The following is a 24,275-nucleotide window of genomic DNA, read 5'->3' on the forward strand; positions in this document are numbered from 1 at the left end:
GCTGTGCAATAGTGTTGATAGAGTAAATAGGGAGAGGCGTCATGGAACTATTTTAACACAGCAAATTGTTGTGATCTGCAAGGTGGATGGAAGTAGGTTCAATAAGAGAATTGGATCAGTATTTGAAGGGAGAGAGTTTACATGACTATGGGGAATGAGCAAGAGAGTGGGATTAAGTGGCTAGCTCCACCAAAGAGCCACCTAGGAACCACGGGCCAAATGGCAGCCTCCCTTACAGTTTCATCGTATGACTGTCATTCCACATGGACTTTGCTCATTGAACATTGTTCTGGAGCTTTCAGTTGAAGCTGAATTCCTGCGTGGGACTGTGTCTGCACTTTGTGCTCTGATAGCCTCCAGTGCACTAAATCATTCAGTAGCATTGCAAATTTAGATATAAACCGTAGATTTGTTTTACCCCTATCTTGCAGTGCCTCCACCTGGCTGATTAGGGAAGTGGAGCTTCTTTTGTTACTCCGATTTGAAAGTGAGGGGTCAGATATCCCAGCATCTTGCTTCACCGAATGGTGGGGACTTGAATTTCCATCTAAGTTGCCCCCACGTGTCCTGGGCCTTGGTAAAAGGGGGTCAGGCAGCAAAATAGATCTATCATTGTTAATGATGGCAGCGACTCTGGAAAGGGATATCGTCCACTTTCTGGAAAAAATTTCAAAGAAGGGTGTTGGGAGAGATCTCTTTTCCAGAGTTGTACAGCCCCGAAGATTCCTTTAGCCAAGTATTCACACCTCATTTGTGTAGTCAGGAAGGTTCTGTTTTTAAGGGATTTGGTGAGTTGTTTGATTTAGTTGACTTTATGTTCATGGAGTTTTGCAGAAATTATAGCTTAAAGCTGTATCCTAGTTTTGAAAACTGGCATCATGCAGGGTAAGTGATGCCACTCATGGGCAAATGCAGTGTCAAGAGTCATTCATGGTGGGGCACTGTGATAGGAATGTTCCAGGCATTGTTACACGCTCTGAACTATTTAAAATCAGTCTGCCTGACTCAACCAGTGGGTGTTAGCATTTACCCTCCATGGATGCGATCATCCAAGTTACATTTACCCTCACTGTTCCCATGTCCCCTTTCTTCCATCCATCTGTCCAATCTAATCTCTAACGGTAACATTTCCCTCTGGTTGGACAATCTTTGAAAGGTGGTATCTGGAATGCAGTGACCATTTTGTGTTCTAAACCTTTTACCTTGGGTGATGCAGGTTGTAATTTTGCTTTAAGGTAAAGGCCTAAACTTAAAAAGCAATATCACGGTTCAGTGGTAGCGTTATCAATTACTGAGTTAGAGGTTCCACTTGAACTTAAAATCTAGGTGGACAGTTCAGTGCAGTACTGAGGGAGTGATGGAAGTGATGTTGAACTAAGGCTCTGTGTGTCTTTTTTGTGGACATGAAAGATCCCTAAGCACAATTCAAAGAGTGTTCTCACGATGCAGGAAAAAAGCTTGTATGTGGCACTGATGCACCTTTGAACAATTTTTCCACAAATCCTGTTTGCATGGGTTGGTAGAGGCCTTGAATCACGATAGCCTTATCCGACACTCTTAAATATCTTGCATATTGCATATACAGTTTGTAACTTTTAAACTGGCCATTACCCATCCTGTTTCATATAATTGTTGCCAAAAGCACAATGGGTGGCATTCATTCTCTTTGTTCAAAGGTTTAAAGACCATAATGTCCTTGTGAATTAGCACCGATTGTGTGTTTATTCCTATTGCCAAAATCTAATCCAAGTTCTTTCTGATGCATTTTGCCACACACCAAAATATTGCCCTCAACAACCACTCATTGTTGGATTTACTTCATAGTCAGCACCTGCCACACTCCCAGCAGTACTGCCAGCCTGCTCAATCGCAAACTACATCTTAAAGTGGCTGCAGGCACAGTTCGTTATCTTTCCTGGTTGCCTTGTACCTCTTCAATGATTTGTGTGCCAGTTGACACTCCAGTCTCCACCATCGTTTGTTCGTGGTCATCCCTATGGCAGTTCTCCTTTATGTTCCCGTTTCTATCTGTCTCTGTATATGTGATGCATTTCAAATGGTATCTCTTTGAATGCCTATATGCTATCCTTTGAATGCCTGTATGCTATCTCTATTTAGTGCTCCTTTCTTATTCTTCATCTAAAAATCTATCTTTGGACATCTTAAGCACAGGGTCTTCTTCCATATTGTCACTTATTGCTCTCTCATTTAACTCTGATTTTGGCAATGTTGTGACTTAAAGGGTTCAATCGAGGCCAGGTTATATAGTCTAGACTTGTGTTCCCATGGTATAGAGGATTAAGGGGTGATCTAATTAAAGGGTTTAAGGATTGAAGGAGTTGAAAAGATAGGTAGAAGTTATTTGCTCTGATGGGGGGAGTCCAGCACAAAGGGGCATAACTTTAAAATGAGAGCTAGGCTGTTAATAGGTAAAGTTAGGAAGCACTTCTTCTTGCAAAGGGCAATCTGGAACTTTTCCCCCCAAAAATTGTTGATGCTGGAGTCTTTTAAAATGGCGATTTTTGTCAGGTTAAGGGATTTGGAACCAAGGTAGGTAAAATGGAGTGAAGGTACAGATCGGTCATGAATGTAATTGAATGGCAGAGCAGGCTCGAGGGTCTGAATGCCCAACATTCTTGTTGCTGTGCTATTTGTGGATGATTGTGCAATGTTCAGCACCATTCACAACTCGGGTACTAAAGTAGTCTGTATCCATATGCACAAGACCTGGGCAATATTCAGGCTTGGGCTGATAGCTGGTAGGTAACATTTGCACCAAACCAGTGCCAGGCAATGACCATCTCCAACAAGAAATAATCTGACCATCTCGCTTTGCCATTCAATGGTATGACCATCGCTGAATTCCCCATTATCAACATCCTGGGGGTTGCCATTGAACAGAAATTGAACTGTCCCAGCCAGATAAATCCTGTGGCTACAAGAGCAGGTTAGATGTTGGGAATTCTGCAGCAGGTATCCCACCTTCTGGCTGTCCAAAGTCTGTCCATCATGTACAAGTCTCGAATCAGAGTGTGATTCAAGAAGGCAGCCCAAAACCACTTTCTTGAGAGCAATTAGAGATGGGCAATAAATGCTGGACTAGCCAATGAAACCTGCATCCATGAACAATTACATTAAAAAACTGTGTCTGATATCTAGTCATGGACCAATCCAAACTACTTAAACCTACAAATTGTCAAAGCTGAAGCTATTCTGCCTGTATTTAGTGCCGCGTGCTGCCTGATTATGATGCACTGGGAATATCTAGTAGCATGGAAGTTAACAATTTGCAAATTTTCTTTTGTGTGTTTGCAGAGTTTTTACTGTTTCTGGATTCTTTTTCTAGGAAAGCATGGATGAACCCATGGCTCTGCATGAAATGGACATCAGCAATGGAGTGCTTTTACCATTCTATGATGCGGACACAAATGTTGTTTACTTGTGCGGAAAGGTAAGAACTTCAATCTTGGATATACCATGGGGTTAGGATCATGTTGACCCAAGTGGTTAACAGCTAGAAAGCTAAGATCATAAAGCAGCAAGTGGGGCCTATGTAGCTGGAGGATTGGAGACGAGGTGTCTACACTGCTTGCAAAAGATGCAGCCCAGAGCATGGTTTTGTTTTGGGAGTTAAAACTACAATTAATTTAAAAGTGTTCAGTGAGCTCTGGGAGGCTCCATTGCCATGGAGATGGTTGGAGCTTAACAAGGTTTCAGGATTTCAGCTTCTGTTAGCTTTGGGGAAGTGTTTTGCAGCAGGCAGAAACGTTGCTGCTCTTAGGCTCCAGGCAGCAAAGATGTGGCTTTTAGCTGACTCTGCAGTTGGGGCTCAGAAGTCCCAGGTGCTGTTTGAGAGCTCTGCAGGTAAGGCTCAGAAGAAGCCCTGGGGAGCTGAGAAAGTCAGTAAGAAGTTTAACAACACCAGGTTTAAGTCCAACAGGTTTATTTGGTAGCAAAAGCCACACAAGCTTTCGGAGCTGCAAGCCCCTTCTTCAGGTGAGTGGGAATTCTGTTCACAAACAGAGCATATAAAGACACAGACTCAATTTACATGAATAATGGTTGGAATGCGAATACTTACAACTAATCAAGTCTTTAAGAAACAAAACAATGTGAGTGGAGAGAGCATCAAGACAGGCTAAAAAGATGTGTATTGTCTCCAGACAAGACAGCCAGTGAAACTCTGTGGGGGTTACAGATAGTGTGACATGAACCCAATATCCCGGTTGAGGTCGTCCTCGTGTGTGCGGAACTTGGCCATCAGTTTCTGCTCAGCGACTCTGCGCCATCGTGTGTCGCGAAGGCCGCCTTGGAGAATGCTTAGAAAGCTGAGAAAGTGGCAGTAGATCATTGGCTCTGTGCTGGAAAGGGGTTACTGCTCGGAAGAAGCCCTGGGAGCCATTTGTACCCTGGCATGACTGGGAAGAATGAGGTTTGGTTAAATCCAGGGGCCTTGCCAGGCCAGTGATGCTAGATGGCTATTAAAGAGCTAAAATTATGTCAGTAAGTAGAAGCTGGTATACAACTAACTGGATCTTAGCTAAACTTGGGGACCTGGTCTAGAATAACAATTACTCTATATAATTCACTTTTTGGTGTTTTGTGAATACAATATTTAAAGGTATCTCCAGCAATTAATTTATTATGAAATTTCTTCCTTTGAGAGATTAATGCGTTATCCCATCATTTCAACAGATGTGTAAATCATAGCGCTGTCTTTTTACAACTGCTTTCCCGATGCAGTAGAATTTCTTTGTATGTACCTGGCTTCCCAGTTAAAGCAGTGGCTTGCCTGTTTCCAGAACCGAGTCTGTGATCAGCGCTAAATATAGACAACTGCTGAGAGCCCCAATTAACTGCACTGGATATGGTTTTAAAAGAAAACTCAACTTTTGTAAATGTGATACCAGAAACTCAACTGGACTCACCGCATAAACACAGTGCTACAAGAGCAGGTCAGAGGCTGGGAATACTGTGGCGAGTAACCCACCACCTGATTCCCCAAAGCCTGTCCACCATCCACATGGTACAAATTTTGGTTTATTTATTATTGTCACTAGTAGTTTTACATAAAAACTGCAATTAAGTTACTGTGAAAATACCCTAGTCGACACAGTCTGGTGCCTGTTCCGGTGCACTGAGGAAGAACCGATGCACCTAACCAGCATGTCTTTTGGACTGTGGGAGGAAACCGGAGCACCCGGAGGAAACCCCATGGAGACATGGGGAGAACGTGCAAACTCCGCACAGTGATCCAAGCTGGGAATCTAACACGGGTCCCTGGCGCTGTGAGGCAGGGATGGGTGCAACTCCAACGGCACTCGAAGCTTGACATCATCCAGGACAAAGCAGCCCGCTTGATTGGCACCACATCCACAAACCGATGCTCAGTAACAGCAGTGTGTACTATCTACAAGATGCACTGCAGCAGTTCATCAAAGTTCCTCAGACAGCATCTTCCAAATACACAACCACTTCCATCCAGAAGGACAAGGGCAGCAGATACATGGGAACACCACCACCTGCAAGTTCCCCTCCAAGCCACTCATCATCCTGACTTGGAGAAATGTTGCTGTTCCTTTACAGTCGCTGGGTAAAAATCCTGAAATTCCTTTCCGACGGCATTATGGGTCAACCCACAGCACATGGACTGCAGTGCTTCAAGAAGTGGAGATGCCGGCATTGGACTGGGGTAAACACAGTCAGAGTTTTAACAACACCAGGTTAAAGTCCAACAGGTTTATTTGGTAGCAAATGCCATTAACTTTCGGAGCGCTGCTCCTTCGTCAAATGGAGTGGAAATCTGCTCTCAAACAGGGCATACAGAGACACAAAATCAAGTTACAGAATACTGATTAGAATGCTGCAGGAAAGGATGTCCCGAGGCATGGTACATTGGGGAAACCATGCAGACGCTACGACAACAGATGAATGAACACCGCGTGACAATCACCAGGCAAGACTGTTCTTTTCCTGTGGGGGAGCACTTCAGCAGTCACAGGCATTCAGCCTCTAATCTTCGGGTAAGCGTTCTCCAAGGCGGTCTTCACGACACATGACAGCGCAGAGTTGCTGAGCAGAAACTGATAGCCAAGTTCCGCACACATGAGGACGGCCTAAACCGGGATCTTGGGTTCATGTCACGCTATCAGTAACCCCCACAGCTTGCCTCCTGGACTTGCAGAATCTCACTGGCTGTCCTGTCTGGAGACAATACACATCTCTTTAACCTGTGCTTAATGCTCCCTCCACTCACATTCTGTATCTTTAAGACCTGGTTGGCTGTAGAGATTCGCATTCTAATCAGTATTCTGTAACTTGATTTTGTGTCTCTGTATGCCCTGTTTGAGAGCAGATATCCACGCCATCTGACGAAGGAGCAGCGCTCCGAAAGCTAATGGCATTTGCTACCAAATAAACCTGTTGGACTTTAACCTGGTGTTGTTAAAACTCTTGCTGTGCTTAAAGAAGGCAGCTCACCACCACCACCTTGAGGGCAACGAGGGATGGGCAATAAATGCTGGCCAGCCAGTGACGCACATGTCCCACGAATGAATATTTTTTAAAAATCCGAAAGGTTGAATTCTGTCTTGTCTCGCCTGATAGCAGAGAAAATCCACAAGACTGGAAACGGGTGAGGATGGAAATGAAAGGGGAGGGGAGGAGGGGTTGCCAGGTCAGTGTTAACGGTGTCAGCTCTTGTTAACACAGCCCTTCCAAAATGGGACATTGGGCCGTTCCAGAGACTTATTGTCAGCCCGTTTGTAAAATATGTGAAAGGTGGATTTTTCAGCAAGGCAAATGGGAAGTTTTTCATTCTCGATCACGGGAATTATTTAAGGGAATGGTTCATGGGCCTCTGCCAGTGCTATTGATAACCAATGGGCAATATGAGTGACCCATCAAAGGCACTGCCTCTAATTCATTGCCATGTATCTGACCGTTAACTCTTGCTTTGTTCCTCACATGTCGCATCCTTATTTGTCCTGGATATTTAGTAATAGAATCAAGTCTTCCCATCCCTTCCACAGGAGCAGGGAGGAGGAAACTGAGTTTCAGACAAATTTTGTGAAATGGATTTTAGCAGTGAGATTGAGATATGTAGGACTGGGACCCCTGAGCCAGCATCCCACAATCCGGAAGGACCCGAAAACCAGCTGCATTCTAAGCTGGTGTCCATTTATTTATTATAATTTATGCATCATGACCACATGCCAGGCCAAGGGCCCGAAATCTGCAAAATCCTCAAATCTGCCACACATCCGGCCTCAAGCTTGCCAGCTACAGGGCCCAGTATCTGTACACTGTTTCTCCACTAATTGGTTCCCCAGCAATGAAGCTTGTTAAATATCACATTGTGCGCAGCACACTGAGCCTCCAGCGGGTGTCACTGCTGAGCTGTTTGGCTTTGCTGCACTTCTAACCGCCTGGAGTTCAGTGCTGCCGCCCTTGAGTAGAAATAGCTACATGTGAAAGAATCTGTTTTATGACTCTCCTGTCCACGCTTAACTGTAGTTTATCGGGGCGTGCACAGTATGACTGGTTCTCCAGAAACTGAATCGCCTGGGTTAGAAATTCTGTGAACTTGAGGATTTATAAATAGATAGTGAGCTGATTTCCGAACCACAGCCAGCTTTAACCAAGCGAGCAACAAGGCTGGCATTTGGTATGATCAAGGTTAATAATACTCGCTAATGAAAGTGTCTGATGCTGGATCCATCATTAAAATGGTCTTCTACCTGCCCTGACCCTACAATTCAAACAGCTGTGTATATGTCATCCAATTGGATCAGCCTGTGTTGAATCTTTATCCAAAGACTTCAGGATGGGATCAGCCTTGCTGCTGCTCTGTGCAATCCAAATGTATAAAAGACAAAATCCTTAAAGGCACTATCTGTGCCATTTATTGATTCATCCATGTACTGTGTACAGTTTTGGTTTCCTTTCTTGAGAAAGGATATACTGGCACTGGAGGGGGTGTAGAGGAGATTCACTAGGTTGATTCCGGAGTTGAGAGGGTTGGCTTTATGAGGAGAGACTGAGTAGACTGGGGCTATACTCATTGGAATTCAGAAGAATGGGGGGAGATCTTATAGAAACATATAAAATTATGAAGGGAATAGATAAGATAGAAGCAGGGAAGTTGTTTCCATTGGCAGATGAAACTAGAACTAGGGGGCATGGCCTCAAAATAAGGGGGAGCAGATTTAGGACTGAGTTGAGGAGGAAATTCTTCACCCAAAGGGTTGTGAATCTGTGGAATTCCCTGCCCAGTGAATCAGTTGAGGCTACCTCATTGAATGTTTTTAAGGTAAGGATAGATAAATTTTTGAACAGTAAAGGAATTAAGGGTTATGGTGAGCGGGCGGGTAAGTGGAGCAGAGTCCACGAAAAGATCAGCCATGGTATTATTGAATGGTGGAGCAGGCTCGAGGGGCCAGATGGCCTACTCCTGCTCCTAGTTCTTATGTGAAGCTGCCTTGAAAAGTGGTGTGAAGTAGTGTGGGGGTTGGGGGAGGAGGCTGAATGGTTTAGTTTGATTATTTACCTTTTTCATTTTTCTGGGCTCTAATTTTTCTTGACTTGTCCAGCAATCCTGCATTGAAAACAAAAATATTCCTTAAAAAAAAGAAAAGTGGATTATTCCTTTAAAATTGAGGAATGCTGAAATGCTTCCATGAATGATTTAACATTCTTCAATACAAACATTTGCTGCAATTTGAATGCTGGCGTTCGCACTTGTTTTCTGCCATTTAATTCCTCATTTTGTCCCATAGCCGGGGTGGACTCTGCAGCTTCTGATCCTAAAGTATCTGAACTTGAGAAGGTCCACTGTCTCAATGGTGGCTGCAACAATCTCAACCAGCAGCTATGAAACCTTCATTTTAAAATACTGAGTACAGTGAGTTTTTCCAATGACTAGGTAAACTGAGAGTCAGGATGAACATTGTCAATTAGTCAATTTGATCCTGCGCAGAGGTAAAAAAATGGGGATATAAGAGCAAATGGTCCGAACGGTATTCTCCTTCAGGGTGAGTGGTAATGAACACCCTGCAATTAACCACTATCTCGGGAGAGGGAGAATGGGGCAAAACTCCTGCTTGTGACAATTCCATAATTCCTACTTCTAGGGGCGTATCTGTCTGGGAACACTTGTGTGTCTGATGTGGGTAAGGGGGGCTACGTTTGTGTGTCTGGGGGGAGGGGTGGCGGCGCATGTTTGGGAGGGTGTCGGGGAGGGGAGTGGGCGGGTGTGTGTCTGTAGAAATGAAGAAAATTAAGATTTACTTGGTGTCAGGATCTTCTAAAAAGTTGGAGACTTGATAATTATTTCACCCAAGCAGCATGTTTTAATTGTGGGGATATCCTCTTTTGAATCAAGAATTTCAAATTGCCTGATTTTTAACATGGTGACAGAAAGAGAACTTGGCTCTGCGTCCTGTGCTGTGCAATCCAGGGTAAACAAGGAACATCTGCACAGTTAAAATAACTGATTCATTCGAGCGCCAGAGAGCCAACTCGTGACCACTGTTTCTCTGGAGAGTTTGCACAGCTCCCCCAGCCATTTCCCAGTGCCACTATCAAGACCTAATTTAGACAGCACTTTGGAAACGGTTGAGTTTATATGTGCAGCAGTTTTTTTTCATGGTGTATACCTGCCGTATCAGGCTAGCATCTGTCATTCACTCCATTTTATTGTGACCTTTTCATTCATTGACAGCCTAATCACTGTCATTGCCTACTGACTGACCACCAGGAGGCTGGAGTTGGCAACTCAATAATATTGCTTACTTCCTCTCTTGCCATAATACAGTTTACAAGTGAATAGGAATGTTCGGAGTAAGTGTAGTGTTCAAAATCCCTTTGCCCTTGCTTTGTTATTGAAATACTGCTGAAGTTCCAAACTCAAAAGCCCTTATCTTAAAGGAGAGTAGAGCTGTTAATATTTTGAGTGGACGTGGCATCCAAGATCATGTGGCCTCTAATGAAAAGGCTGCATCTAAACTGTGTCCTTTCTATGTCCAGAACCTTTGTTTTAATATGTGTCGCAGTGCAGGCTGGCTCCACTAGGTGGTGCGGTCTTGCCATTCACTGCTATGTATGCACATGTGGAAATTACAGCAAAACAACAGAGGGAAACTCCATCATGTCGCCGTGCTACAACTAGCTATTTGAACGGAACCACCTACTCTCTCCCTATTTTACTGTCCTGCATCCTTCTATATTCACAGAATCATGTATCACAGGAGACAGCCACTTGGCCCACTGACACTTGCCAATCCTTTTGAAGGAGCCATTCTCCCACTTCCCTCCCTGCTTTCTCCAAATCCCCCAGATCACTTTCAGTTCAACATCGAGTTCTCTTTTGGAAGTTGCTGTTGAATCTGCTTCTATTACCAGAAATACTCATTTAATTCCAAATGGCCTCTGCCTCAATGACCATTTGTGACCAGGCTAAAACCACTCTTCCGCTGTTTTCTAATAATTCAGTCTCTGTCGAATCCTCGTTCAGTAAATTTGGAGATCGTTCCTCTTGTGCCTATATCCAAATCTTATTTCTCATGACTCGTCAGCAATCTTTGTCATACCATAATCTCAATTCCAGTAACGTGCAAGCCCTGCATGATATTTTCAGTTGAGAAATAAACCCTTTACTCCAAAAATTAAAGCTGAATTCTCGTTGTAGTTTTGGTTTCCATTGGATTAGTGTTTATGATTCTGTGCTGGAAGATGCACCAATTGCCATTGAACATGGTTTGTTATCTGTCACCGAGTAGAAATGTAACCTGTATATTTAAATAGTGTGACTGGTGGCCAAAGTTAAGATAGTAAAAATAATTGAAGACTAATTTTAGGGGTACTGCTTCATTAAAAGTTTGACGTTTATTTGTTAGTGTCACAAGTAGGCTTACATTAACACTGCGATGAAGTTACTGTGTTCTGAGTGATCCAGAGGAGCAGTGGTACTTGTACTGAGCCCTGGGAGTATTACTGTATACTTTCTTGGCCAATTTCATATACTGCTTTCCATTTCCCTCTAATCACAAGTGCTTCAGTTTCGCTCAGAAGTCCATTATTAAACCCCTTTTGAAAGCCCATTCACGCCGCAAATAATACAATCAAGTTCGTCAAACGCGATTTTCCTCTAACAAACGCATCCAGGCTTTCTTTTATTAACCTATATTTTTCTAAGTGACAGTTAGTTCTGTCTTTGATTAGAGTCCCAAAGTTTCCACACCACAGACCTTGGGCTGACTGACCTGTAATTACTGGGTTTATTTTCACCACTCACTCACCCACCTTTAAACCAGGGTTGTAACATTTGAAATCTTTCAGTCCTCTGGCTTCACTGCAATGTCAAAGTCAGATTGAAAGATTATGACTGGAGTCTCTGCACTTTCCACCCCCGCTTCCCCTCAACAATTTAGGATGAATCCACTTGGAAAGGTGACTTCTCGATTTTGAAACTTATCTCTGTCTCCTTATCGCATTGCTTCATTAGTACCATCCTCTATAGTGAAGACTGGCGCAAAATAACTAATTTAGTGCTTCAGGAGATTATCTCCTTTTGGTCCCTCATTGGCTTCACCTTTCCCCTCACTCTTATTCTTTATATGCTTCTGAAAAATGTTTGGGTTCCCTTTTATGTTATCGACTAATCTCTTCTCCCCTCTTATTTCCTTATTTTTGTGTGCAGCTTGGTTTTCTACTCTACGAAACTGAGACTAATCATAATCCCCTTTCCCTGTTTCCTTTTAATCTTTGTAATTTTAGTCATTCAAGGAGCGTTCGCCCTGGGCATTTTTTCTTTCCCCCAGGTGATGATATCTAGCCTGTGCACAAACCATCTGAAGGCTCCCCCATTGCTGCTTAGCTGCTTACCCTGCCAATCTTTGGTTTCCACCCACCTTGGTCACATTCCCCACACACATGACACAACAAGAGCAGGAATAGGCCATTCAGCGCCTGGAGCCTGCTTTGCCACTCGGCAAGTTCACAGCTGATCTGATGGTGTCCTCAGCTTTGCTTTGCTGCCTGTCCTCTTGATTCTCCCTTTCAGCTCATTGCAATGAGCCACGGAGGATTTGCACAGGATGCTCCATTTGAGCAGGTTTCATGTGAAAGAGTCTTTTTCTACCTGCTGTGGAGCGAAAGCTAAATTTTCAACCTGGTCAAGCTGCTGTGGTGGTTTAAGAACAGTTTCAGTACCGTTTTCCTGGCTTGCAAACTTGGATTGTCCAACCAAGGTGGACAGCCACGGTGATGCAGTTTATTCACACGCTATATTACCATGTTTCATTTAACCAGGAACGTGCAAAAAAAACAATGACATTTCTTCTTGAGGTATTTGAGGGCAAGATCTAAACTGAGCAAGAAAACATAGACCTTGGAAAAGAATAGATTGATTGGACGACATTGGTAACAACTCTCTGGAATCTCCCTTTGCTAGACTATTTTACTGTGCTGCGTGTCTGTGCACCCAACAGATACCAAATGGCTGTAGAAAAATAGTGAACATTGTGAAATCAACATTTGTAGCAGGGCATGTTCCTAAAACTGCCACCACCCCATAGGCTGTCTGGAGGTATGCTTTACTGGAATTAGAACATTCTAACTGCTTCAATTCAGTTGTGATATTTAAGAATATTTATTTAGTAAATACTCGATCATGATATCTCCCTTCAGCACATTGGTGGAGAGGGCTTTTTGCATTGATGTTGCATGCAGCCTGTAACTGGTGATGAGTTCAGCCGGTAGTGATACACTTGGGTTGAGAGAGCAATGTGCACACCCGGCTTGTACTGGGGCTGATTCCCATCTCTATTCCTCATTCTTTTTGAACTTCTGTTTTCAGTGTGATTAATCATATCGTTTCTACGCTTTTCCTTTGTTATAAAAATCCCCCGACGTGGCTTATTTTTAACAACACTTGCTCCCCAATCAAATGGTTCAGTCTTGGCTGAGGAATTCATTTAAGAAAAAAAGATATTCCTGATGTGGTAGGGAGCCAGCTTTGCAGGACTGAGATTGGTCACAGTGGTCTTTCCAGATCCTGGACGGTGGCACAGTGGGTTGGCACTGCTGCCTCACAGCCCCAGGGACCCGGGTTCGATTCCTGGCTTGGGTCACTGTCTGTGTGGAGTTTGCACGTTCTCCCCGTTTCTGCATGGGTTTCCTCCGGGTGCTCTGGTTTCCTCCCACATTCCAAAAATGTGCAGGTTAGATGGATCGGCCATCCTAAATTGCCCCTTAGTGTCAGGGGAATCAACTAGGGTAAATGCATTGGATTATGGGGATAGGACCTGGGTGGGATTGTGGCCGGTGCAGACTCAATGGGTCAAATGGTCACCTCCTGCACTGTAGGATTCTATGATTTTTTTTTTATATCTGGGGAGAAGTTGAGTAGGGAGGGAGGGGAGGGACACCTTATGGAGCAGGGACGGGTGTTGCTACATAGTCCCCTGTTCATTCATACAGTAAATGAGAGATGGAGAAAGCAAGATTTAGAAGACAAAGACCACCGAGTAAAGAATTATTTCATGAGTCCAGAATCAAAATCCAACGACAAATTCCGTCACAGAAGTTGGCAGGTTCATTTGATGCTGGATAATTCACTTTTCCAGCAGAGTTGACTTCTATGATGAGATAGGCACTCAAATGAAATAGTCTTGTCGGCGATGGTACACAAGGTCAGAAAGTGTAGACGGGGCCCAGACAAAACCTGCAAAGCCCCCTTGTTTTGTGCTGCAGTTGGTAGGTGGAAGATGACAGGCTGAGTTTTACAGTACAGTAAAACAGTACAACTGGTTCTCCTGGGTAGTGTGACATATAACGCCCACCTCTCCAGTTGGCTTTGCGAAGTGTGTATATTCCTTTGTCTGAGTTCCTGGGATTGTTAATCCTGGGAATTTCAAAGGAAAATTGCAGCGCTGTTTGTCCGAAGAGACTCTGGTGTCCAGGCCTGGTTTATGAAATGTAGATGGCCTTTTTATTATTCCCTTTCAATTTGGTCCCTGTAGCCCAAAGGGTTATTAGCGCCTCTTCTGAGATAATAAGGCACAAGGTGCAGTGATACTGCCAGATAGCTCATTGAGGGCCACAGCCAGGCATAGTTTCAATCATTTTAAAAGGTCATTGTCCAGTTTTGAAATTTTAGAAAGTAGCTACGAGGACATATATATCATATTTTTTTTATGCGAAGACTTAGCCCTGTTAACTTGGACTGAGAGAGCAGTGTGCAGACCTGTCTTTAGAGAGGCTAATTTCCATCTCTCTTCCTCATTCTTCTTGAACTTCTGTTTTTAGTATAATTATTCATATTGTTTCTACACTGTTTTCCTTCTTTGCTGTAAAAAGAAATCCCCCAACATAGCTTATTTTTATTACACTTCTTTCCAAATCAAGTGGTTCAGACTCAGATGAGAAATTTGTAAAAGATGTTCCTGATATAGTAAAGAGCCAACATGACAGGATGAAGATTGGTTAAAGTGACCGGTCCAGATCCTGGACACTAAACCTCATTCGCTCCTCGGCCTTTTGGCTAAGATCGAGCCCAAGATGCCTTAAATCTTGTCAGCTTGGATCTTGTTTGTGTCTCCTGTGGAGACCATGAATTGGATTCAATTGGATTTTGAATTTGGTTTTTGGAGCAAGCAAGGAATGGATTCAGATCCGCCCGGTCCACTCTGAGCATTGGCTTTGTAACTTTAAGGATGTTGTGAACATTTTTTTTAAAAGTAATTGTTAAAATGTATAATGTATATTTTCTCTCTCTCTTTCTAAACGTAGTTTTGGTTTCTTGTGGACAATTAAAAAAACTGAACCAAATAGTTCAATGGCTGAACATTTAGTACCACATTATATTTATGACCATCAGAACAGCCGGAGCCTTCACTGCTGATGGATGACTTTGAAGTCTAGTATCTGTTATTTTGTAGGCCATTGCTTTTCCCATTATCTTTGAACATGACATGGTTGCTGGAGCATGGCAGATTATTGCTTAACACCATACTCTTTAATTTTAGTTTCTCTTTCCTGACCATCCCACCAATTATGGTGCCACACATAGATTTAGGTTTTCAGTTCTTTCGCAGGAGACTTTATAGTGAGTGATTTAACTCTACCTTTTGTTTAAAACAGGGTGACAGCAGTATTCGGTATTTCGAGATCACAGATGAATCACCATATGTCCATTACTTAAACACGTTCGCCAGCAAGGAGCCGCAGCGAGGGATGGGATACATGCCAAAAAGGGGCCTTGATGTTACCAGATGTGAGATTGCCAGGTAAGGGGTGCTGTGCTACAGTTTGAAAGATCAGCACCTTTTTGTTTTAAACATAATGTTCCCTTTCTGTACATTGTTTCTGTCCTTTAACTTTTTGTATACCGCAAGCATCATTCTCCCCTGGAGAGAAAGGGAGCTGGGATGACTGTAAAATACATTGTTTTTAAGTTTATTTATTAGTGTCACAAGTAGGCTTACATAAAACTGCAACAAAGTTACTGTGAAAATCCCCTAGTTGCCACACTGCTGTTCGGGTACACTGAGGGAGAATTTAGCATGGCCAATGCACCTAACCAGTGTGTCTTTCGGACTATGGGAGGAAACTGGAGCAGCCTGGGGAAACCCACGCAGATATGGGGAGAACGTACAGTCTCTGCACAGACAGTGACCTAAGCTGGGAATTGAACCTGGGTCCCTAGCGTTGTGAGGAAGCAGTGCTAACCACTATGCTACCATGCTGCCATTGCTGATAAATATTTCTTGTAAGGGAGCAGTTTGGGAATTAGTAAAATTTCTGTTCCGCTGTGTCACATGCCATTCATTCCTCAAACATGAAAGTGAAAAATCTCCCTGATCTTGACCTGCTGCCTTTTAATACTGAGATTAAACCCATAAAAGGGAATGTTAATTAAGGCCTATCCGATGAATCTTTAATCTGGGGTTAGGCCAGAGACTCACGATTCCCAACTACATCTTACAAATGTCTGAAACTTGACTCTCCTCAAACATGTTACATTATCCAGTCCGTACGTTATCAGAGTTGTAGAAACATGTCACAGTAAGAATGTTGTACAGAGCTGACTGGTGATTACCACAGGCAGCAAAGATGAAATAAAAACAGAAAATGTTAGAAATGCTCAGCAAGTCGGGTGGTATCTGTGGAGAGAGAAACAAGAGTTATAGTTTCAGAACAAACCTGAGGAAAAAGCTTGTACAGTGTTTTCCACTGGGTGAAGTTAGACACCACTGTATCGGCACTGTTGGTAACATTCCAGCCTCTAGCTCAGAAGATTGTGAATTCAAATCGTAATCCACAAACTTGAGCACAAAATCTGGGCTGGCATTACAGTAACTTACTGAGGGGTGTGAGTACTGAGCTTCCAGTCACTTGCCACCTTATCCTCCATCCCAATTCCTATCTGACCTTTGTTGGTCTTCCACATTAATCAGATAAAGCTAGATATAGGCCATTTACAAGTAAAATGACATAACGATCGCTTAGAAAACTGTTGGTCTGGGATGAGTCAGGAATTCAGGTTCCTGTAGATTGAGAGATGTGCATTCTGTATCCTGTTGGTTTAGTATAATCTGGCTTGGCTCTACCTGTGTAATAGCTTGCTACTTGTAATCTAAAGAATAAAGGTTACCTGATCACAAATCCAAGATGCTGAAGGCATATAAACTCTAAAGCCAGAGATGAGATTGCAGCTTTGAAATCTCCCCAGGATGACTTGGTGGCACAGTGGTTAACACTGCTGCCTCACAGTGCCAGGGACCTGTGTTCAGTTCCAGCCTTGGGCTACTGTCTGTCTGGAGTTTCAACATTTCCCCCATGTGTACGTGAGTTTCATCCGGGTGCTCCAGTTTCCTCCTAAAGTCCAAAGTTGTGTAGGTTGGGTGGATTGACCATGCCAAATTTCACCTTAGTGTCCAAAGATGTGTAGGTTGGGTGGATTAGCCTTGTAAATGTGTGGGGTTGCGGGGATAGGGCGGAGGGGAGGGCCTGGGTGGGTTGCTCTTTCGGAGAGACAGTGCAAACTCGATTGGCCAAATGGCCACTTTCTGCACTGTAGGTACTCTATACGGTTCTACATAAAGTATTTTTTTTGAGTTATCGAGAGATGTCAGCTTCGGGTGGGATTTACAGGCATATCTGTTACATTGATACCGACAATGTTTTACAGTTATGGATTAGTGATGTCTTTATACAGGTGAATGATGTACTGACATGATCTTTATTCCATGAATATTGAATTAAAACATTTAAAATATTTTCAATTTACAGGTTTTTTAAACTTCATGAAAGGAAATGTGAGCCAATCATCATGACTGTGCCAAGAAAGGTGGGTGAAGTTCTAGCTTGAAAAGCAGAACTTGACTATCTGTGCTTCTATAGAGGCAAGAGATTTGGTTCCACTAGTGACTTGAGAGTGAGAGTGTTCTGAGCCCTGTCTATGGCTAGAGAGTAGATGGCGTTCGGGGGCCTGAACGGTGGAACAGGTTAACTATTGTAAAGGGTATGTGTGGTAATGAGAATATTACAGGGGCCGAGCACTGATAAAATGGTGGCAAACCGCCCCAGCCGAGAGAGAATTATCATCCCTCACAATGCCGGGTAGTGTTATTGAGGTAAGGGACCCAGGTAAAGGCTAGGAACTTTCTGGGAGGACAACTGAAGGGCAAAGCATCAGCAACTGCAATTATTGGAGGAGGTACCGGGGGGGGGGGGGGGGGGGGGGGGGGGGGGGGGGGGGGGGGGGGGGGGGGGGGGGGGGGGGGGGGGGTGCGCGGGTGGAAAGAGTGCAGTGACTTCAGAGGGGACACATTTTTTTAAAAATTGAAACCTAACCTCCCCCAACATGGAAAACAAGAACTATGCCACACCAATGCATCAGGCGTATTCGGTTCCTTTTTCTTTTTAAAAAAAAAAGACGACAATCTCTTGTTTGCACATCTCCCTCAAATTAATTTCTTTGCTTTTGTAAAGTTGCATGTAACAGGGCAACTGTCATTCATTTGTGGTGAAGATTTCCTCTGTGTGTGTGTAACTCCACATTTCATGGATGAGTTGCTGAATAAATGAACAGACCACACGACAATCTGCAGGGGGTTAGCAGGGAGAAGGAGGTTCTGCAGAAGCACCACTTTGACCAAATAGTTTATCGTTAAAAGTTGCAGTTTTTTTTTTAAAAAAAGCATGCTGTATCAGATTAGATGTGGAGTTGTCGATGTTGGACTGGGGTGGGCACAGTAAGTAGTCTCTCAACACCAGGTTAAAGTCCAGCAGGTTTATTTGGTAGCATGGGGTTTTGGAGCGTTGCCCCTAATCTGTAATTGTCTTTGCCTATATATGCCATGTTTGTGAACTAACCTCCACTCACCTGATGAAGGAGCAGTGCTCGGAAAGCTCGTGTTACCAAATAAACCTGTTGGACTTTAACCTGTTGGACTTTAACCTGCTGTTGTGAGACTACTTACTGTATCGGATTAGAGTAGAGGCTGGGTGGTCATTATGCCCCATATCACAATACCTGCACTACAGGGGTTCAAAGTAGCTCACTACACCATCCTGGGGACAGCTGCGATGGGCAGTAACAGCTGACCTTTCAACACCCATCTCCCAAGAATTCATTGGGGGGGCAGGAAATTCCCGGCATTAGCTATAACCTATATAGTGTTCTCTCTCTCTAATATCATCCATTCCAGTCAGAAGGCTGTACATCATATCCCATGATCCTTGAATATCCTGGCTATAAACTGAAGTATGTTACTGTTAGTTTCTTATAGATTTGTAAAAAAAAATGTTTTATTCATTTGTGGGACATGGGCGTTGCTGGCTGGCCAGCATTTATTGCCTATCCCCAGTTGCCCGAGGGCATTTGAGAGTCAACCACATTGCTGTGGCTCTGGAGTCACATGTCGGCCAGACCGGGTAAGGCCGGCAGATTACTTTCCCTAAAGGGCCATTTTCCTTTTCTAGTCTGACCTTTATCAAGATGATTTATATCCCAATACACCTGGACCTGAAGCTGCATTGGAAGCGGAAGAATGGTTTGAAGGACAAAACCGGGACCCCATCCTCATCTCCCTGAAAGATGGCTACGTACCTGGGAAGAACCGAGAGCTTAAAGTCCAGCGGAACCGTTTAGACAAACCAGCGCTGAACAAGAAATGTGACAGTGGCACCACTCCCTTGAAGGGACCCAGCCTCAATGTAGTAAGTACATCATCTGGGCTGCTGTTGTATCTACTCCTGTTCTTTTTAAGCTCCAAATATAAAACAAACTGGCCCCTCCTGAGTGTTGAAATCCAGCCTTACTGTGATGTCTTATTTATTCTGACTTCCTTTTAAGATCTCAAGAGCATGGATTTGGTTAATTTGATGAGTATTCCTTCTTAACCGTCTTATCTAACTGCCCTGCTTTCAGGGTTCTGTGGACATACATTCCAACGTCCTTCTGTTTCTCTGCATTTCTCAATATCCTACCATTCAATGTGCGTGGTCTTGTTTTGTTCATCTTCCCCAAACTCATTCCATCACACTTCTCTGGACCGAATTCCATTTGCTGCTTTTCTGCCCACCTGACTGATCCATTGTTCCCTTTCTCCCTCGCCATCGTCTAGATGGCCAACTTTAGTATTTAGTCTTAGTCATGTCTACTACCTTTTAAATCTAAACCGTTGCTATGTACCGCGCAAAGCAAGAGACTGAATATTGGGCATAGCTGGAACAGCCTTGCAGTCACCAAAACACTCACCAGCCTTCACCTTTGTTTCCTGTTATTGAGCTTGGACCTCAAAGGCTTTTAATTTTCTGACCAGTCAGCTATGAGTCTGCAAAAAAAACCATTTAGACTATGTCAAGTGTGCTCTACTCTCTGAATTTTGAGGTGGCAGCAATGAGGATCAATTAAGATAGCCAGACACGCCCTTTTAACAAATCCATGCCAGCTGTCTTTCTAAATAACAACTTATACTATTCCTCAGAATTCTTTCCAATAATTTGCACAACACAGTTTAGGTTGACGGGCTTATAATAGCTTGTCCTATCCCTTCCTCCTTTTTTGAACAGCAGTATAATATTAGCAATCCTTCAGCACCATGCCTATAGCCAGAGAGGATTGGAAAAGGATGGTCAGAACCTTCAGTGTTTTCTCCTTTTCTTCTCTCGGCAGCCTGGAATATGTTTCATCTGAGCTTGACAATTTATCTAGTGCCAAAAATGCTAAACTTGTTAATATTTCCTTTTTCACTGTTTATCCCATCCCAATATTCCACATCCTCCTCCTTACCTACCGTGTCCGCATTGTCGTCCCCTCAACCAGCCTTGCCTCAGCCTGTACCCAGCCCCTGGGCCTTCTCTCACTCCTGCCGCCTCAGCTATATGTCTATGCCCCCCCCACTCCCAAATCTAGTGGGAGGATATGGTCATCCCTCCCCAGCATTTGATGCAGCACTCCGCTCTCAACTCACTTGGATGCTTTTAAGAAGGTGAAACCGAACATTTGGGGGTTGACTGGATAATGTGAGGAAGCTATTTTTAAAGAGAGGTTGCGATCCTTGGCTTTATTATTAGAGTAAGAAGTCTAACAACACCAGGTTATTATTAGAGGCATAGCAGACAAAAGAGGTGTGCTAAATCTTTATCACTGGTTTGGCAGAAGTATTATTCAATTCCGAAAGCCGCACTTGTCCTCAAACAAGACCAGAAACTGGAACTTCAAACTAGCTTCCCTCCAAACCAGATAACTGAAACAGGTGTTCCTAGTTCAAGCAATGTTTCATTTCACTTTCATGTCCAACTAGTCCTTGCAAAGCTGCAGGTTTCTGTTCTGATAATATCTTGTCCTCTGTACCATAAATCAACAATTGTGAAACTCCCAAAGTTTGGGCCCAAACCGCAGAGGCTGATTACTTCTACCGAACATCTTCCATGCAATCCATTGCTGCATTATTTAAATTTAAAAATACTGCTTGCTGTATGCTGTGAATAAACACTGAGAAGATTGGTGTTTCTCCGAATGTACTTCACATTATGAGCTACCTTGTGGCTGTTAGGAAACTGGCAGCCATTTTTGCACACAGCAAGATTCCACAAAGAGCATCGAGATGAATTAACTCGTTTTGATGTTTAGCCTTTAACCTGCTGACTGGGTGGCCCGTTTCCCGGAGTGGAGTCATAGACACACTAATGCAGTGGTGACCCCATTCAATCACTTTGGAAAAATGTGAAGCTTGTCCCCATTAAAGTAGAATTACGAATGTGAATTGGGACTGTCAATGCAAGGCTATCACAGGGTAGCGACTGACCCAAGTCCTTGGCTGAAGGAAAGTGGAAGGTAATTAAAATGACTGAATTTTTAGATGAAGATTACACCACTGGTAGGAAATAAAAATGCATTTCTATAGTGCCATTCTCATCCTCCAGAATGCTGAACTCAACTTCACAATTGGTGATTTGCTTTGAAGGTAATCAGTAGTTGTTGTTTAGACCAATATGGCTGTCAATCTGCACCCACATAAAGCAGTGAGATTAAATACTCTGTTTTGCTGGTGTTGATTGAGGGATCATCATTTGCCAAGACACAGGGGAACCCCACCACCACCTACTCTTCAGATGGTGCATTGGGACGACTTCATAACCATCTGAACAGACAAGTCTTTAGTTTAACATATTTTTTCAATTATCTTTGTATATAAAACTGTTCACCAATCATTAGTGTGTGTATAGTAAAAAGCTGAGATCCCAGTTACAGATCCCAGGGGAATAGCGCTTGTTACATCCTGATGGACAACTACCCAAGTTTCCCCTCTGTTACTTCTCAATGCATTTCCAGTCTACATATGAAGGATACCCTTTTAATTTTGCTAATCTCTTGCTTTGAACCTTATCAGAGCCTCCTGAAAAGTCCTTATAAACCCGGTCTATAAGTATACACTTATCCATCATTTTTGCCTAAAAAATGCAACTAGATTAGTCCGACCTGACCTACCCTTCCCACTGTCTTCAAACAGCTAATGTGCTTCCAAGCACTCAATCACTTTCTTTGATAGATTCCATCAACAGTCCTACAGACAAGCCTATAATACCTGGTTTCTCCCTCCCCTTTTGAACAATGAAATGATATTTGAAATTTTGGGATCCAAAGGTACAATTCCTAAGTCTACAGAGCTTGGAAAATAGAGTAATGTATTTACATTTCCTGACCTACTTATCTTAATATCCTACGAAGAAAACTAAAAGATGCTGGAGATTTACCCATCTTAAGTGCTATTATTTGCTTCATTACATTTTGTAACTTAAATTCAGTCAGTTCAAGTTCTGCCCTTTTGATGTTTTCTTAGGTTCTCTTGCTGCTTGCCTACATCTGCCACTGAATACCAATGCAAAGTACTCCTCTGATAAGTTAATTCTTTTCTGTTGGTGCCTGGCCTGTCTCCACCTTGAATGGTGGAGACATTTCCATTCAGATTTCTCCACGTTTATTAAAGCTTTTGCCGTTGGCTTTGATATCCATTGTAACTTATTTTCATATTCCATTATTTGCACCTCATTTTTTTTACCTCCACCCAAATATACACTCCAGTCCTCCACCGCCTGTCTCCAGAACTGGCATGTGGAGAAAGATTGTCTAAGCGTCTACATTGAGCAAATTCCAACCCTGCTGAAAAATTGAGGATAAATACTTTTGTCTTTTTTTTTCAGAATTCTGAATCCAAGTTGGATGAGTTGTTGCAAGAGATTAAAACTCTGAAGGCCACCATCGCCAGTCAAGATGAGCGCATTGCCAACCTCGAGAATCAGATGGCCAAGATTGCTATCTGAAGCCTGTAATATGCTTAATTATGGGGGTACAATTATCTGGTGTGGATTATCTGGAATCCTCCAGTCACCAAAACTCCGACCCTCGCTACCCTGCCATTGGTGGAAGCACCCTTCAGCATTCCAGTATCAAATTATCCTCCTCTATCTCCTTTCTCACCAGACTAACTTTGTTACAATTTGGAAATACAGTACACTTTTTTTTTGAAAAAAAAATAGAATTTATTTTCTGGATTTTTAACAAAGAGGCGACAATTGTCTCTCTCATCCTCCACGCTTTCCCACCTTGAAAAATATAAGTATTAAATTTTTTATTCTTAACTCCAAGTCCTATGCATATATAAAGGTGTGCTCTACTCTAATGCTAGAGTGATTTCCAGGTTATACGGGCTTGTCTGTCTCTCGTCTGTCAGGTACCTGTTTTTAAAGTGACTACACATTCCATGTACAAGTGCACCAGCACCATTGAAGAACACGTAATGGGTTCAGCTCTTATAGAGCAAAGAATGGTGATCTGTCATTAAATATACTTCCAGTTACAAAGATAAAACATTGATTATAAAATTACTCTGGTGTTTGTGATTTTTATTTTAACTTCTCAAAAAAAAGAGGAACTCTTTAGTAAACACTTGCATTTGGTTTTGTTTATTCCACCTATTTCTCTCACTCCCAGGTGCAGACTCCCTCAAACCAGCATTTTGCCCAGGCGGAGGCTCTTTGTGCTTGCCTAGTGAATTAGTGTCAGGAAACTACTTGACAAACACTGGAAGGCATCAAAGCTGAGCCTAAAACTGTCCTTGTTGCAAGTTCTCACAAGCATTTCCCAGAACTGCGAGCAGGAATCATGGCTGATTTTCCTCTTTCTGACACAAGGATGCTATAATCTATCATTGTGTGCTCAGCAACTATGTTGTCCCCTTTAGTCAGTGGCTCAATAACACACTGACCATCAGAGATCCATCTAGTTTATTACTTTTAAAAGCTTCTGTGAGCCACACAGCCTTGTGGAGGCAAAGTCCCATCTTCACACTGAGGATACCATCTGTTTTGTTGTGTGGCACAACCACCATGCTAAATAGGATAGATTTCTAACAATCTAGCAACTCAAAATCAGGCAGCCATGAGGTGCTGTGAGCCAGCAAGATTGTATACAACCACAATCTATAACCTCTTAGCTTAGCACAGTCCCCACTCTACTGTTACCACCAAGCCAGGGAATCCACTCTGGTAAAATGGAGACTGCAAGAAGGCATGCCAGGAGCAGCACCAGGCATACTAACAAAATGAGATGCGTCAGCCTGGTGAAGCTACACTGGACTACTTGCATGCCGGACAGCATAAACTGCATGTAACAAACCAAGCAAAGTGATCCAGCAACCAACGATTCAGATCTCAGCCCTGCCACATCCAGTTGTGAATGGTGGTGGGCAATTAAACTACTAGCT

General features: G+C 43.1%; 1 protein-coding gene across 3 annotated transcripts in view; it reads left to right on the forward strand.

Annotated features, from left to right (window-relative positions):
- The window catches only part of LOC144502902 (coronin-1C-like), a 189,877-nt gene extending 166,480 nt beyond the window's left edge, over window positions 1-23,397 (forward strand). For all 3 annotated transcript variants that reach the window (XM_078227313.1, XM_078227312.1, XM_078227314.1), the window contains 5 exons: window positions 3,347-3,451; window positions 15,142-15,287; window positions 17,293-17,350; window positions 18,988-19,224; window positions 22,714-23,397. In XM_078227313.1, coding sequence (XP_078083439.1) covers window positions 3,347-3,451; window positions 15,142-15,287; window positions 17,293-17,350; window positions 18,988-19,224; window positions 22,714-22,833 — 666 coding nt within the window. In that variant the 3' untranslated portion in view covers window positions 22,834-23,397. The remainder of the gene's footprint in view (window positions 1-3,346; window positions 3,452-15,141; window positions 15,288-17,292; window positions 17,351-18,987; window positions 19,225-22,713) is intronic.
- The last annotated feature ends 878 nt before the right edge of the window (window positions 23,398-24,275 follow it).

This window comes from Mustelus asterias, chromosome 13 (genome assembly GCF_964213995.1).
Source record: "Mustelus asterias chromosome 13, sMusAst1.hap1.1, whole genome shotgun sequence".
Taxonomy (NCBI): Eukaryota; Metazoa; Chordata; class Chondrichthyes; order Carcharhiniformes; family Triakidae; genus Mustelus; species Mustelus asterias.